This window comes from Triplophysa rosa, linkage group LG17, assembly GCF_024868665.1.
Source record: "Triplophysa rosa linkage group LG17, Trosa_1v2, whole genome shotgun sequence".
NCBI lineage: Eukaryota > Metazoa > Chordata > Actinopteri > Cypriniformes > Nemacheilidae > Triplophysa > Triplophysa rosa.
This window is the reverse complement of record NC_079906.1, coordinates 12,402,805-12,420,312: the sequence shown is the minus strand read 5'-3', so window position 1 is coordinate 12,420,312 and position 17,508 is coordinate 12,402,805. Positions and strand designations below refer to the sequence as shown.

The following is a 17,508-nucleotide window of genomic DNA, read 5'->3' as shown; positions in this document are numbered from 1 at the left end:
TTTTATTAAGTAATTGTAAATGTAAAATTTAACACAAACTTAAACGCAAACTGTCCAAAATGTAAGTGCACTTTAGACAACTTGGATGCTACTTTTGGGATACAAATGTGTGTGTTGTATACGTGCTTGGCTGTCCACCTCCTGTATCCAACTAACTGAAAGTATAGTACATCGGGGTATAATGCCATGGTTTATGACAGACCGAATGCAACTGATCTTAACATAAAGCAGTTTTTCACTTCTGGCTCGACGTTGAACAACCGTTCTCAGTTGCACTATTCTCTGTCACATTGATAAAGAACCTCAGCATTACCACAGCCATTCTCCATCTCGCGTTCTTCCGGGGCTGATCCCCAGGAAAAATGCTCCACGATAGCTGAAAATTGTTGCAGCATTTGTTGGAAACACAAACGGTCTCACAGGCCCAAACTGATTCCATTATGTGATGGCAATCTCCTGTGAAAAGAGCAGAGTTAGCACTCCTCTCACCCAGAGGGACTCTCATGTGTGTTTGTGTGTGAGGGTTTTAATGATTGTGTATGTTCTTTCAGTCTGTGTCCAAGTGTGTGAGAAATTAACGAACATCAAAATACTGGTTTGATCTCAGGAAGCGATCTGATGCAGTTGAGACACAATTTGTTCCTCTTCAACAATTTAAATACATGCATTAACGAGCTCATACATCCAGATTGCGAAAAAGAGAAGCCAACTTGCCTGGATCAATTCTGGGAGGTGATGTGACCTCTCGGGTGAGTGGGAAGGGTGAGGGGTTTTCTCGATGTCTTGTGATTATTTGAGTGCAAGTAGTGTTCCTCATCCCCTGAGTGTAGGTGAACTTTAGCACTTAGCTGTGCTGTTAGTGTTTTAGACCCTGAACAGTTCCTGCCTATCTGTGAAGGTGATAAGTTTTGTGAACAAGAAACTCTGGGAAAAACCACCTACACAGCCCTATTACTCACCCCACAGGAGGCCCACACATAAGTCTCCGCGTATGAAAGAAAAGATGAAAACACAGCTAGACATAATCAAATTATTACCACACAAATTATGATATTGGAGAAAAGGTTTCACATAACATAATTCTATCAGCGTGTAAAATTAAAAAGCAAACTTACATCTGACTTAAACGCTTTTGTCCAGTCCACACTAAAAAAAACTGTAATTTGATTTAATAGAATTTTTTATGTATATTTTTTTAATACGGTCAAAACCGCAAAATTACAGAAAAAGACCGCAAAATTACAAGAAAAACAGGAGGAAAATTTAATTTTATTAACGTTATTTTACCGTTTATTTCTGGCGCCCCAGCTGCAGCCAGCTTCCAGAAAATGTCCATTTTTTAAACAAGATTTCTTTTTTTAACAGTTTATTTTCGCAATACTGTCAAAAACTATAAAATTACAGAACAAGACGACACATTTACAAGAAAAATGGGGAAAACAATTTAATATAATTTTACAGGAAAAAAAATTGTCTACAAAGTCAGTTTCAAATTTTTTAACATTTTGGCGTGAATTTGTCTGTGCATCAGTCTGACTTATTGAGGAGAGTTTTGCTATGATGTGAATTTATTTTTTAATGTATGCTTTTTTTCTATAAGCAAACTCACAGCTGTAAATTTTTGGGACTCACAACTGCATTACGGGGAAGCCCTGCTTTGTGAACAGACCTGTACTGGACAACTGTCTGTCACTTCTTCCGTCACTATCTGTCACTGTGTTATAGTTATGTGTTACTCAACGGTAAGTCGCTTTGGCTGAAAGCATATGATTGTTCAACCTGATCTCACAGGAATTCGTAACTTTTTTATGAGCTGGCTTATTCGTATGAATTTGTATGTGGTGAATCGTACAAAACATACAATTACTAGAAAAAAACAATACTTAGGGGCCCCTCCCCTAACCCTAACGTGACTGGCGCGAAAGCAAATCTACAATGTATGCCTGAGATTGTACAAATTCATACGAATTAGCCAAAATTAGCCATATCGTAAAATAGTTACGTTTTTGATGCGAGATTGTGTTGGATTGTTGCATTTGGTATTAAAGTGGTAGTTCACCCAAAAACATTTTATTTTCATCATTTACTCACCCTCATTTCAAACCTTAATGACTTTCTTACTTCTGCATAAAGCTAATGAAGATATTTTGAAGAATGTTGGTAACCAAAAATAATGCAGTCTTTTGACTTTGAAGGCACAATCTTTGATATGTACGTCTGTCACTATGGTTACAGGCGTCACATGCAGCTAAAATACAGCCTTGAGTTTGGTTGCTCATTCATACAGACAGCATGAGAGCTGTGACTGTAAACTGCTGTGTAAACAGAACATTTCATGATTCACACCTGTAAATAAATATGGTAGTCAGTCCTAAAAACTGACATTGTGAGCGTGGCCTAAAGAGTGGGTTGTTTTGAACACCCTAACAACACACTAAAAGTGTTGAGAAGATGGGCAAACACCACTTACATTTCCTTTAGAATATACTAAATCTATTGCGTGCAAAATGTTTATCATGATGCTTTGGCAGCGTAATCCATTTTTATCATGGAAAAGACTTCTCACATCTTAAAACTGAGAGAGGCTAGGGTTCTCTATTATGAAAAGGGCGCGTAAGAGCACAAATCAGATCATTTGACTCCTCTGGAGCTGAAAAGATTAAAATGCTCCACATTCATTGTAAATATTAAAATTTGATGTTCCTCAAAGGATTTGACTAGTGGTTTCCACATATCATCCATGCTGTGCCTATAAAAATGTCACGTCTGAAGAACTTTAACTGCTGCTCTGACTAGCATTTCACAGCTGTGCTTACCGTAATTCAGTATTACACAGACATTTACTGTAATTTACATTACACAGCTGCGTTTCTGTAAAAAAAATCCGTTTTTTTAAGCAGATGAGTGAGCAATGACTTTTCCCTCTCTGCTTCTGTGCACATATTGGCTGCATAGCTGTTAGAGCAGGATCGGGATTGGTTCAGTGCTTTTTGAAGGCTCTTGCATTTTTCATCATCTCGTGATGGACAGCAATCCATGTGAAAATCCATTTTGCTTCCTAAAGTATTTTGAATTACTCCTTCAACAGAGATCAGATTGAAACTCAGACCTTTGTGATGGAAAAACCCTGGTAGACTGAGTTGTAACTTCCTCTGTGTGTGTGTGTGTTGACAGAAAGCCCGACTGGCCCGAATGAGAATTTCCAAGTGTGGCAGTTCTAGCGCCTTCCTGCATAGCAAACGAAATGGACTCAACCAATCGCTGGAGCTGACGGTGAGAACACGCACATACACAAACAAACATTTTTGTTTGAAAACACACGTTGTTGTCCAGATTGCGCTCTCAGTTTGACGTCTTGTGGCTCATTTTTCATTAGACATACATAATGCATGATGCTTGCTAAAAAGTGCTAATGTCTTTCTTGCAGTATTTCAGCGCTGAGGTAAAAGTGTCAAGTCGGGTTGCTTGAAAAGTAAGGGATCCATGTGAATTTCAGCACATAATCGGATCAATTATGAGATTTTCCTGTCTGTGTATTTGCATAAACATGAGCACAATTAATATAATAACATCCGGTTTATCAGGGTGGAAAAACGAAGTTATGAAAACATCTTAATGTGTTTCTAAACACCCTCATTAGTGAGTAAGCTGTGAATATATGTGTAACAATGAGATCAGGGCCCGTATTTATCAAGCTTCTCAAGTGCCATTTTAGTCTTAAGTGCTGAGAATTCATGAAATTTACTCCTGCTTCTAAATTTAAGTATAAAAGCAAGATAATCAATTTCTTAAAGCTAAGAATCACTCTTACTTTCCCAGATATTTAGGACGGCTCGAGAGGATCAAGTGCTTAGGAGTCGCCACTAGGGGCTTGAGGAGACAGAGGCGTGGTGGACAGAGGGCTTGGCCAATGGAACCATATCATTCCACATTATAATATACACGCATAAATTTGGTACTCCCCTGCATAGGCGTAATTGCGGGTTGCACTTTTTTAAAGTATGGCGAAAAGGCATTTATTAATGAAACAACATCTACACATAATTTTTCATGATCGAATTTATACATTTAACAAACTTCTTTGTGCGCAAGATAAAAGGCACGCAGTCCGTACTTGCTGCGCGCATTCTCGTTATGCTCTATATCAGTAAGTTAATGTTGCGCTTTCTCATTATGCTGTATTTTGTTCTCAATGGTACGTGTGATTTCACACGCAAGAAAAGATTTATACCGAAAATATAGCGACACTATCCGACTAAAGCAAATAAAAACAAATTTCAGCACCGGTTTAAAATGGATAATTAAGAAATGGTGGAAACGTGTTTATCTTTCATTTTCAATGTCTATATCATAATGTATTCTCTTGAAAAGTCTTTATTGTCATTTGTGTGTTGAATATAAACAATGTATCAGAGAATATTCTTAAATAAGGAAATCTATTCAGTGATTGGTTCATGGCAATGTCGTCATCCAAAATCCCATTTGCGGAACAGCAAAGTGTTGTAAATCATCTCTAAACCTGACACTTGAGATTTAGTCCTACACTTCACTAAAATGACGACTGAGCTGCTTTATAACTAACTTTTAAGCACAGTTTTGAAGCAAGAATTTTTTTACCCTTAAGTCAATTCTTAGCAGTGTTCATGTGAGTAATTCTCAGAAGCTTGATGAATTCGGGCCCTGGTCTTTATTACTGCAGATGCTTGTAGCTGTCCAACTCTTATAAAATGTCTTCCTGAAAGAAGAGTGTGTTAATGTATCTGAGAAATAATGAACATGAAGTGAAATGCAGATCGAGTACAGAGACGGATCACACTTTCACAGAACGTTCTGAGAGAAATCCAAAGAGTGAAAGAGAACAACATTACAAGTACTTATTACACTTCTCTCTGGAATACTCAATTCTGATTGGTCAAGGAGACTCCGCAGTCAAATATATTTGTGTAATGAGCACTAAACTGCGTATTTGACCATTGTCAAATTAATTGCTGTCCAAGTAAATCTCCTCCACGTAATTATTACTTAAAAGAATATTTATTCTTTGATTATGGGTTGAATATGCAGTTCTTTTAAAAGAATCACCCTGGAACAGTCTGAGTTCGAATACACTGGTTTGTGATTCATTCTTGTATGATTAATTCATTTACACATGTAAACATTCAGTACAGCTGCTCAGAATCGCAGTCCTCGGTACATGTCACTGTAAAATGCCTAATTTTACCCTCTCTCCATTTCTATCAATATCTTGTTTTTTCTTTCTGTCTCACTCTCCTCCCACACATCAGTCACTGACTCACTCATGTTATTTTGGTACGTGTTAAGACATGGAAATTGCGTTATGTGGAACAGTATACTGTATGTGCCTTCGGCAGGAGGGCCCTATCTGCAGTCGGTACCTCTACATGTGCGGGTTTATTTGAGCTAGTCTTCACCTGTCTTTCCATGAATACATGACACATCGGATATTGAAGATTTGAAAGGAGGGTGACAGAAAAGCATGTTACCCATCACTTCTGTCTTCCAGAGCATAACTGCAACTAACATGCATATAAGCACGATAGTAATATGGAATTAGACAGTCAAGCAATAATCACAAGTGTATACATTTGTTCGGATTAAAGCATTTCGGAAAAAAGATAAATGATATTGTCTTACTGAAATCAAACTTTCAAGGTGCATGTGAACATGCTTAAAAAGTGACAAAGTTTTAGTGACATCAGAAGATAAATGGTAACCCCTCTGATTTACTGAGGCCCCTTCATGGAAGTCCTTCCTTTCTCAGGATTTGTTTATTGTAAGTTATGGATGATATATTGTACTGGATGAAGTTCCTTCCAAAACCAATAAACCACTTTCCATGTCTCTCCTCCCCCCTTACACAACAGCAGATCCCCTATTACAAGATGAAACTTTCACCACAGGTACTGAGCCAAACATCGTCCCTGTCTCCACTACATCATTTATGTCTAAAATGTGGCAATGGCGTAAAAATGATTTGAATGTTTGTTTGTGTGTTCTCAGGGCTCTATGGAAGGAGACCAACAGCTGAAAAAACCCACGTCCGTGTTGGAGAGCCAGCATCATCATCTTCTTCACTGCCTGGAGAAGACCACGGTCAGTCAAACACAACACTAAATCTAAATCAGTGTAGGAAAGCATATGAGACTAATAAACTAAAGGAAATAATCTGTTTTTATTTAGAATCATGAGTTTGTGGACGATAGGCTGTATGAACAGGGCTATCTGCGGACATCGCTACAGAACTTCCCATCGCAGAGTCCATCTCTGTCCAGTGAGGAGGGTATCACGGGCACCTGCTGCTCCCGACGAACCAAGAAGAACATGCAACCTCTCAACGCAACACACTCACACACACACAACCTGCAGGAGCTCAGCGCCTTACACATCCAGTGTGGGGAACAGCAGCCGCTTAAAACCAGGTTAGTCTTATACATATGTATGGGGGTTAGGTTTTAATGTTTTAATCATTTTTTTAAGCAAGGCAAACAAAATGCAAGAATTATCCTTTTAAAGCATTCTCACACAGACCTTTTGCTCCCTGTCATAGTCGCTCCAGTTTAAATCTGATGTCAGATGAATCGGGGAGCCTGAACTGCAAAAGCAGTGGACTGGTTACCACGGCAATCATCAGTATCCCCACCCCTCCCTCGAACAACTCTAGAGCCAGCCCTGATGCCCCGCCCCCTCCAACCCCTGAAGCCCCGCCTCTTCTGCACCCCGGCTCTGACGTGGTGAAAATCTCTGCGCTGTGAAGGAGACAGAACTCAGGAAAAGAAACTGATGAGCAGCCTGCCCCCTAGTGGGAGAAGGAGTGTATTGACTCAAACTCCCTGCAAGGAATAGGAAAGATGAAAAAGGATGTTTGTGTGAAGGAGAGAGAGCAGGACAACCAGGACTGAAAAAATGAGGGTGTCACTGTGCATAAAACCTTTTTCTTTGTTCTTGTTACTCTTTTTGTTGTGTCACACAGTTTTTTTTTAAGCAACTGTGTTTATCTGAAAGATTCATATTTTAATTAGAGAGGAAGGTAAGAGGTCTTGTAAAAGCTGATTGTTTTTGTCTGTTAATCTGTTCTGACATCACAGACAGCCTCGCAAAGCCTCGGCTTTTTTTATCCCAGATATTTTATTTTGATCTAGACTAAATCATAAAGGACAAGCGAAAATCAGCATTAGAGTCTGAAAGAGACTGTATGGGTTTGACAGTGTTTCTTAGACTATTGTAACTTTTTATTTTGGAATATGTGTGAATTTATGGGTCAGAGTTAGTTACAGTATAACTTGAATATTTATGCCCCGTGTATGTGCGTGCTTGGGTGCATTACTGAATTATCCCTCAAACTCTCAGCTTATTACACAGTTCGTGCCTCTCAGGGGGAGGAGACTTCCCTTCTTCTTTAAGCCACTGTCACCCCCTGAGCCCAAAATGCTGAGCCGACTTTGTAACGTCAGTTGTGAGCTATCACGCGTTTCTTTGTAATATAGAACCAAAAAACGAGAGAGAAACATGAAAGTGTTTTTAAAAACTCTGTGACTACAAGCACAAGGCATCGCTGAGATTTTGTGACTGCGATGTGTAACAAGCCTTGGTTTAACTGTGAATATTGTTGATAGAATATTTTGTAATATTTAGCCACTGTTTGGCAAAACCAGAGCAACTGCCTGCCCCGCACCTTTTATGTCCTCCTGCCCCTTTGTGTTTGACCCCGCCTCTTTCCTCTGTCCACTGCTGGCCTGCTTCTTGTAGTTGTTCTGATCTAAGTGTTCTTGTCATTATCGCTCAATGGGTATTAAAAACTTGTCTAGTTTGCGTAAATTCTACATGGGTAGGAAAATTTTGATGTTTGTGTTTTTTCATCAGCAGTGAATGTTTTCCTTCATTCGAGAATTTCAGTCATTTATTGCTGTTAGAAAAGAGACAATTGTACAAATAAGTCAGAGCTATTCTCCACTATGTTTTCTCCGTTTTTGTCTGAGTCTTTCTTTGTCACCCATGTTTTGGAAAATAGCATTGCCATTAAGAAGGATTCAAATGTGTGGATGTATGGATTGTCTCTGTTTAGTAGGTGTTGTTTACAATTGTACAATTTTGTTCTTACACACAGATAAAACTTAAGCATAATTGCCAGCAATCAGCCTCAATACCCCTGATCTCTACATGTTGTCCAGTAAGCCCTTACATAATTTCCACCTCTGTACCCTAACTCCATCCTTTGCTGTCGAAACCTCTTCCGAGCCTTCTTCCTAATCTCCACTCACTCGTGCCTCTTAACACCAGCATACATAGAAAGTGACCCCTCAGCTTATCCGTTATCCGTTTAGTGCAATGAGACTTTTGCATTAAACCTCATACTGATACATTCAATCTTGTATTTGGCAAATGATCAGTCCTCTTAAAACAATACAAGCCAAATTTTCCATAAAGTATTTTGAAAGAAAGATTAAATCGTAAGATTTTATAATTACATAACAGATCAACTGTAATGTAAAACGTATCATTATGACCTGTTGGATGTCAGTATTACAGGGAAAAGCACATTGTGACATTAGTAATATCAGGGTATCTGGCCCGCATCAGTTTTGTAAGCTCTTTAAATCTTACAAAATGTTCTTTAGTGGCCCTGTGTTTAAATGGGTATTATCTTCCTGTTTGTTGTACATACAATCCATAAGCACCACTATAAATAATGATCAGCATATTTTGGTCCAAATGATGTTTGGTCCTGTTGTGATTTATTGATTTTTATGGGTGTACTTAATAGATGGGAAATATGGAAAACTAGAATTCATCAGAACAAACAGTGTGGCCAATAGATTCTGAATTTTACAGTAATAAATGTTAAGTATTGGGTCACTTGTGGTCTTCACATTGGAGAGCAGTAATGTGTTCAAGTTACTTTGACTTTGTACATCCAGTCTAGCAAGGGATGCTAGAAAACTATACATGTAATAGAAGTAAAAGTTAGACTCCTAGGCTTTGTAATCATTCATTTGTGCAATCCCTTAGGATGACAGAACTGGTCGTTTTAAATATACTACAAAGTGGAGTTCTGTATGTGCACATCTAGACACCTGTCTTTTCTTTCTTCCTCTGTGTTTCTGTGCTTTAACTCTCTCGTTTTTTTTCTGTTCACTGTCAGATGTTAAATATTATTTATGATCTTGTCTCGTGTCACAGTTGTGAAACGCCTGATAAATTTATTGTATCTGCCACAAATCTATATGCTGTTTGTTCAGTTCTTCGGACAATGAATTCAATGCAAAACCACGATCTGACAGCAGTTTGGGATTAATCATTATCATCATCACATCAACTCTAAAATACCCAACAAACTTTTGGATATGAAATGAAGAATAGATTTCACATTAGGTCACACACATCTGGGACAAACTTCAGCTTCTAAGATTTTAAAAAATGTATATGAGCACATTTAAGTGAATTCAGAACAAATTCTTTGTATTTAGAGATTTGACACTAATAAATATGCCTCTTATAGAACATCGGTTCAAAAAACAATTGAATATGAAGACACATTCTCTAAGGTGCATCATTATAAAAAAGTAACTTAATCAATTGCACATGCAGGACATACAACACTGGATTGTTCTGCTTAAAGTAACTGAAAAGAGCCAAGTAAAATGTTCACTTGGATTTCCGTTTTATATTTTAATATTGCCATTTGCAGCTCTGATTATGTAATATGTTTTGTCTGTTTCCAAGTACTCCATTTAATTGTAGGCTATTCTGGAAAACAAGCATTTGTAATGAACATTTAATCTGGTCTGCGACCGGATAGTTCACCCAAAAATTGTAATTCTGTCATGAATTACTCACTCTCTAGTTGTTCCAAACCTGTATAAATTTCTTTGTTCTGATGAACATTTTTCTTGTTTTTACAGGTATAACTTTAATTGTTTTGCTTATAGTCAATATGTCTCACGTACAGCTGCTTTGTAACAATGAAAATTGTAAAAAGCGCTATAAATAAAGTTGAGTTGAGGATGAATGCTTGTAACCAAACAGTTCTTGGCCCCCACTGACTACCATAGTAGGAAAATTACAATGGTAGTCAAAAGTGCCCAGAATGTCCTACATTCTTCAAAATATATTTTTCAACGGAAACAAAAAATTATATATTATATATATTATATATAAAGTAATTTTTCCTAGTCAATGGGGTCCAAGAACTGTTTGGTTACAAGCATTCTTCCTAATAGGCCTATATTTCTCCGTGTTCATCAGAACAAATAAATTTATACAGATTTGAAACAACTCGAAGGTGAGTATTGATGACAGAAATTTTATTTTTGGGTGAACTGTTCCTTTAAACCTTTTATTGGTTTTTATTTTTATTTTTTTTAGAGATTGAATTTGTTTGCACGTTTTAAACGCGGCATAACAAGAGAAGCATTGAGAGAACAATGTCTGGCCCAGAGGACTCAAATATAGATCGGATTGCTTTGATCCATCAGGCAGTTCTTGTTCCTAAGGAGTTTGAGGAGTTGGGTTCGGATCTGTCTGTGGAGAAGCGCGTAAATAAGCGGCTCCACTGTTGCGGACCCGCACGACAGAACCAGTGCGCACGTCTCAAACTCACGCAGCAGCCAAAACAAAAACACACAATTAACAACATGCTCAATCAACAAATCCCTTCATTTACAAAGATTGTTCAAAAAGCGTTTTACCTCAATAAAACAAAACTATTTAACCAAAAATAAACAAAAAGAAGATCCCGCATGGTACTATTTTACAATAGTAACAATAACTGTATTATTATTATCAATGAAAAAGAACACATACTGATAAATATATAAACCGAATAATTTACCACCCCGACGAAAAAACAACATGAAATACCTGACAAAATACCATAATAGGCCAAATAATTCACTTTATGATCACCTGATTCTGACTGAAGTCCTCGGACATGTTCACAAAGAGGATGACAAACAGCGGAGCCCAAAAGAGAATGACCGTGATGATGATGTAGCCAAATCTCTTCGCCACGCGGACCTCTAGCCTCTTTTTGCCCAGCTCCCGGGCAGCCGGGGTCAGAATACACACTGCACCAGCTATACGTGTGTCAGCGTGGTTATCACCTGTACCTCTAAACTCAATGATGAAATAAAAATGATGCGCTGCTTCCCCGCGGTCTGCCCGGAGTCTGTGGGCGCGGGGCTGCTGTCTATGGCGCTGAATGAACCACACGATCCCATCTAGCTTGTTGTCTTCCCAGAGATGTTTTAAATTGCACACCCATGTCAGTGATTTTATGGGTATGCTGTCTCACAACAAGAAATATGCGGACATAGTAAACGATCACCAGCATCAGAGAAAAAAACAGACTGGAACCAGCACGTACACGCCAAAGGGCCGTGCTGACACGTCACGTAACAGAAAGAATCGTCGCACAGTGTCAAAGACAGAATGGCGAAAAGGAGGCCACAAACCCAGAGAAACAAAATCCAGATTCGTATCCTTTCGTTCCTGTTCTTGAAGGGAAATGCGACGGCATGGTATCTGTCCATGCTTATGAGCACCAGCGTGAGAAACTGTACGCAAGTAAATAAATAATAAGTAAACTGCTGAACGCAACACAGAGAGAGTCCTATCTCAACACGCTTCTCCCCTACGATTCATGACAGTAAAAATACAGGCGAATCCGAGGAACATTTGAGATAAGCCACGACAGATAGATTTAACAGAAGTGCGTTTTTGGCTGTGCGCAAACTTCTGTTTCTGAGGACTGCGCAACAAACGAGCACGTATCCACACGTGCCGATTAATACATTCAAACTAAGAACAAATTTGATATGAGAAAGCGCGCGCTGGCTGACTCGTTTCCGTTTGTTAAAGTCCCGTTAGACGGCCAAATTAAACCCATTGCAAAAGCCTGTCTTTCAACAACTAACATGTCCGCTTACTTACGGAGTATTTTGCCCGCTTAGCATGTAGGTTACATGTGCAGTCTAAAGGTTGACCGAGTTGAAGGACCTTCTAATCATCCTACCCCCTACTCATTCTTATCCCTGTTGTTGTTCATGTTTTCAAGTGAACAAGCAAATACAGGGAACCAATGATTTCCACAGGCCTATTTAGAGATCACAGGTAAGTAGAGCTCAAACGACCCTTGACTTAGTCTAGAAAGGTCAATTTGTTGTTGCAGTCTTCTGTTTATTTTATGCCCTTGACTGATTTGGAGAGTACAAACTGATTGCTGCTAATGAGTACCATCATGTTGTAGTTTTAATGGGATGCTCAGATTAGTGGTCCTGGCTTGTGATTGCAATAATATGCACTTCCTATTGGCCTGATATGATATGTCAAGTATCCTGTTTAATATTTGTGAAAGAAGAATGTTGCAATATAATGATTATTTTATATATTTCTCATACTGTTGCATTAAAGGGATACTCCACTTTCTGTCATGAATTACTCTCTAACCATATCCCCTAAAATTGTTCCAAACCTGTATAAATTATTTTGTTCTGTTGAACACAAAGTAAGATATTTGGAAGAATGTTAGCAACTGACGGTTCTGGGACATTGACTACCATAGTATAAACATTTTAAATGGTAGTCAAAAGTGCCCCAGAACTTTTTGCTTTCCTAAACTCTTCAAATTATCAAATTTAGTGTTCAACAGAACCAAAAAAAAAAATGACACAATAATGTTTCCTACTATGATAGTCAATGGTGCGCCAGAATTGTAGTTGCTAACATTCTTCCAAATTTCTTTGTGTTCAACAGAACAAAGAAACTTATACAGGTTTGGAAGAACTTGATGGCGAGTGAATAATGACGGATTTTTCGTTTTGGGGGGAGTATCCCTTTCAGTTCACAAAGTAAATAATTCACTTTCCATTACATCCCAAAAGTTCATTTTTATTGAAGAACTTCATACATTGAGCATCACTAAAACCTTAACATTTATGTCCCAATAACAGGGGCAGCAACAGCAGTAAGATTCAATGGATGCTATAGGTGCTATACATGATAGATAAGTCTATTATCCTTTTTTAACGTTTCATCATTTCCATCATGTAAATGGAATATGAGGAAAATGCTCTCATCCAGTAATATGGAGATCTGTGGTAATACGAGTTGTAATATTCGACCCATGCCCTGTACTCATCCCAATAATCCTGCCCTGCAACTTCCTCTTCAACATCATCGGTTTTCTCCTTTGTAAACCTCTGCTGTGTCGTCGTGGCCTTCCTTCTGGATTTGGAGGCTGTAGGGCCTTTGTGGTGAGGAGGATTGTGGGATTGAAGTTTACTATACGTCTGCTTGCTTCTGCTAGAATGTGTTTGTATTCTAGCCGCCGGTAAAGAGGATTGATCCCGCTGGTTTTTGTTACAGTCAACAGAACGACGTATTTGGGAAACGTCATTATCTGGAAGAACATGCGTGTGATGTCTGTGTTGTGAAGAGCGGTTAGGGACTGAAGAGTTTGATTCACTTTCAACCTCCATTTTGGACTCTGAGGAAGAATCATAATCAGATGACAGGGAATCTTCTGAAAACTTCGAACCAGAGGACAACTCTGAAACGTCTGGTGGTAGCGGAGGATCTTGATGGGAGTGTGACGCATCTGGAACATGTGAATCATTAGCTCCATCTTCATCATTATGGTCATCATGGTTGTTATGCAGGCCATTGAACATACTTTGACTTCTGTTGCAACCTTCATACTGGCGAATGATTTCTACAGATCTTCCTGGACCTTCTGTTATGAAGCTCTCGTAAGCTGCCTCCGCCTCTGCGAAGGTCATAATCTTTCGTGCCCGTGATTTAAAAGATGGCAGTGGAGGAATTTTGGGAAGGGTATCCCTCTGCTCTGTCTGAGTAAGAGTCGAGCGAGTCTCCAGGTTTGTAGCAGATGGTAATGGTTTCTCCATCCTAGGTTTGGAGTGATTTTTAGCCTTGGTTTCAGCAACATTGTAGGGTTTATCAGATGTTCTTCTCTCTTCAGTGGGATTTGGGATGTGAGACACTCTGGAAGGTTTAAATGATGTGGCCTCAGATTTAACTTGTTTCTTTTTCTCCTGTTTGGGGGAGACAGGAACCTTGCGAGTGGGTTTTGAAGGGGGTTCAATGATCACGCCCCAGTCACAAGCCTCTTCCATAATTCCAGGAGGGATTGGATCTGGGAAGGAATGAGACAAGAAAACGTATTATCACCTTTAGGAAGCATATTTGAAACAAAATCAGGGCAATGAATTTAAAACAAAATTACCTGGCAAATGGGTTAGATTCAAGGAACATTTCTGAGCTATGGCCATCATCCGATTCTCCTCCTCACCATGGCAACAGTAGGTCACAGCAACCCCCAGAGTGCCTGAAACATAAGCAAGGAGGTCAATGTCGGGTCAATAAAAGGAAAACAGTGCCGTGTTCATCAGAGCAGCTGTGGGCAGATCATATGTCTGAAATTCTGATGAGACTCTGGTGGCCACTGAACATGATAGTTCATCAACAACAACATCATGTTCTGGTTACAGAGATGTCTCAACCTTCCAATTATAAATTCAGATTTTGAAGTGCTGCGGTCATTAGAATACTCTTGATGAGTTTGTATTTAGCAGCTCATTATGTTACTGATTGCTATGGTTGACATTTCAGACTCTGACCCTGGTCTGACCATCTCAGAGCAGATGTCTAGATCCGCTTCACATCTCTGATTAAGCGCCCTCATGTAAATGTCTAAGATATGCATTAATTAAAACCACAGACACTGGGCTTGGTAAGTGTTGGTGTGTAATTGTTTTGTCGTTCTTTTCTTTTACACTCATACGCACCGAATCGTCCAGCACGACCAATACGATGCATGTACGTCTCCCAGTCCTGAGGAACATCCAGATTAATCACCAAATTCACCTTCTCAGCATCAATACCACGGGACGTCTGTAAAAGACACAGAGATTAACCTAAACAATATCATTACAAGCTGGATGTCTGCAGTGTGGGTGTTGTAACGGATGTCTCACCAGATCTGTTGATATTAAAACTCGACATTGATATTGCTTCAGCTTCCACATCGCTTCTAACCTCTGATCCTGACTTAAACCACCTACATAAACACACCAAGAGATTAAAAATTAATAATGAACAATAATAAAAGGCTTTCACACATATGGGCGTTCATTTACATGCGCACATACTGTACCACATGATTTGAAGCTCACCTGAGATGCAGACTGCAGGCAGGCCTTTAGATGAGAGGATGTCAGCCAGGTGCTGGGCTCTGCCGAACAACAGCTCAAGTCAGTCTTTCATTACTTTTAATAAAAATCACAGCTCTCTTTTTCAATAAAACAATTGAAACACAACCCTCAGTGCAGGACTGTTATATGTGCTACATTTATCACATGCATCAACATGTGTTCAGAGTAATGGATGTAATGAGAAAGGTGTACGGGGTACCACTTGCCTGCTATGGAGATTCGAGAAAACCAACGCTTGATTAAATGGGATTTTACTGAAGAGTTCCAGAAGACTCTGAACCTTCTCCTCAAAGATTTTGTGAGGCAATGAATGAGAGGGCACGATCTTATAGTACTGCTTCAGTCCTGGAGAATTAAAGTATAAAATATTGATGTGGTCAATGCATAAACTGAGGTTTGAAACATCAGCAACAATAATTTAGAATGGATTGCTCACCAATGAGTCCAGGGTCTGTCGGGTTCAATCTAACAAACGTCGGCTCTCTCATGTATCTTGACAGGTACTGTGCTAAGGATTCTGGGTAGGTGGCAGAAAGAGCCAGCATTTGTTTATTTGTCGGTAGAGAAGAGAAGATCCAGCTAATACACAGTGACAGAGGGAAATGGGAAGAAAAGAAGAGAAAGATATCAGATCTCTCATAACTTTTTAATTTGAATACAGAGAAGTCACAAAATCAAATTAACCCCTGCCTTTTGGCAACAAATAAATGACTTACTTGATTTGCTCTTGAAAGCTGCTGCTGCTGTCATCCTCAAGCAGTTTATCAGCCTCATCCAAAACAAACAGACGAATGGAAGATGTGATCAGGGCTCCCATCTCAATGAGCTGCTTAATACGGCCTATAAATACAACACCATTTCATCGAAATACTGTTATAGCGTTTTAAAATCGCACACGCTCTCCATTCATGAAATTGGCAAAGATTATCTGATAAAGGCTTTTGGTTATTGCATCCTATTTTATTAGCATGATTTTCATCTTAACTCTGCAGACATTAATAAATGTTACATTTAAAGGGATAGTTCACCCAAACTGGAAATTCTGTCATCATTTACTCACCTTCTTGTCATTGCAAACCTGTATGAACAAAAAAGAAGATATTTTAAAAAATGTCAAAAACCGAACAACGGCTGTACCCATTCCCTTGTATTGGTTTTGTGTCTATACAATAGAAGTGAATGTGTGCCACCAGTGTTCGGTTATCAACATTCTTCAAAATATCTTCTTTTGTGTTCTGCAGAATAAAGTCATACAGGTTGGAAATGACAAGAGGGTGAGTAAATGATGAGTTTTCATTTTTGGGTGAACTATCAAGTGTTACAACTAACATATCTGTCTGAAATGATGACTAATAAGGTAACACCTGGTGAGCCAATAGCAATGTGGCATTTCTTCAGGTGGAGCTTATCTTGACTGACAGGCCGTCCACCAATAAACACATGACACTCCAGTCCCTCCATAGAGCTGCCTATTGCCATGACAACAGCATGGATCTGCACAGCAATCTCCCTAGTGGGGGCTAAAACTAGCACCTGTTAAGAGAAGTAAAGGGTAGAGACTTAAAAGCTAAAAATGGAACATGATTGTGAAAGGGAAACAAACAATCACCCTGACTGGTGTTGCCAACATCTCACAAGAGTATTTAATAATATATTTTTCTTTAAAAGTTATAATCTGAATTCCACTAAATAACAGAGATTAATTTAAAAAGCTAGAAATAATACCTGTGTGACTGTGTTCTCCAGTATAAGGGAGTCCAAAGCAATTGTAGTAAACACGCAAGTCTTTCCTGTGCCAGATTTGGCTTGAACAATAAGATCTGAACGGACAAAACATGCAGTAAACAACATTATTACCCGCGAATGATTATTAAAGTGCACATCAGAACAATAGACGTGATTGTAATTCATAAGTACAAATAGTTATAGCACTTCAAAACAATTAGTTAAGCCTGACTTAGGAGTTTGGAATATGTTTTTAGCGTTTAGGGGTATCGTACCCAGTCCACATCTGCCCAGTGGGATGGCTTTGAGCTGAATGGGTGACGGTCTCTGAAAGCCGGAGGCAGATAAGCCCTCAAGCACAGGTTTTGATAGCAGTAAAGAGCTGAACTCGACCCCGTCGTTATTCAGAACATCATCAGTCCGGGTTCTGACTTGCAGCTCATGCGCTGCTTTCGTGGATGTCGCCATGATTCCGTCTGCTCTTCTTCTTCGTCCAGTTTTATGGCCGATCTCCTTTGGATTATTATCGCCACCT

The 17,508-nt window shown here is 39.1% G+C and overlaps 2 protein-coding genes across 4 annotated transcripts in view; one reads left to right on the top strand and one right to left on the bottom strand.

Moving 5' to 3' along the window:
- kcnd3 (potassium voltage-gated channel, Shal-related subfamily, member 3) overlaps window positions 1-8,111 on the top strand; it is an 83,086-nt gene extending 74,975 nt beyond the window's left edge. The window contains exons 4-8 of one of the 3 annotated variants that reach the window (XM_057356551.1): window positions 3,175-3,273; window positions 5,889-5,921; window positions 6,022-6,114; window positions 6,202-6,440; window positions 6,569-8,111. In XM_057356551.1, coding sequence (XP_057212534.1) covers window positions 3,175-3,273; window positions 5,889-5,921; window positions 6,022-6,114; window positions 6,202-6,440; window positions 6,569-6,773 — 669 coding nt within the window. In that variant the 3' untranslated portion in view covers window positions 6,774-8,111. Of the gene's footprint in view, window positions 1-3,174; window positions 3,274-5,885; window positions 5,922-6,021; window positions 6,115-6,201; window positions 6,441-6,568 lie in introns of all 3 variants that reach the window. The other 2 variants (XM_057356550.1, XM_057356552.1) reach the window with 2 other exon arrangements.
- Window positions 8,112-12,894: 4,783 nt separating this feature from the next.
- Window positions 12,895-17,464, bottom strand: ddx20 (DEAD (Asp-Glu-Ala-Asp) box polypeptide 20). The gene is made up of 11 exons (XM_057356835.1): window positions 17,249-17,464; window positions 16,974-17,068; window positions 16,613-16,781; window positions 15,965-16,088; window positions 15,685-15,827; window positions 15,455-15,593; window positions 15,210-15,268; window positions 15,012-15,094; window positions 14,823-14,928; window positions 14,261-14,362; window positions 12,895-14,170 (listed from the first exon to the last, which is right to left on the bottom strand). The coding sequence occupies exons 1-11, from the start codon at window positions 17,439-17,441 to the stop codon at window positions 13,041-13,043; spliced, it is 2,343 nt and encodes a 780-aa protein (XP_057212818.1). The 5' UTR covers window positions 17,442-17,464; the 3' UTR covers window positions 12,895-13,040.
- Window positions 17,465-17,508: the final 44 nt, after the last annotated feature.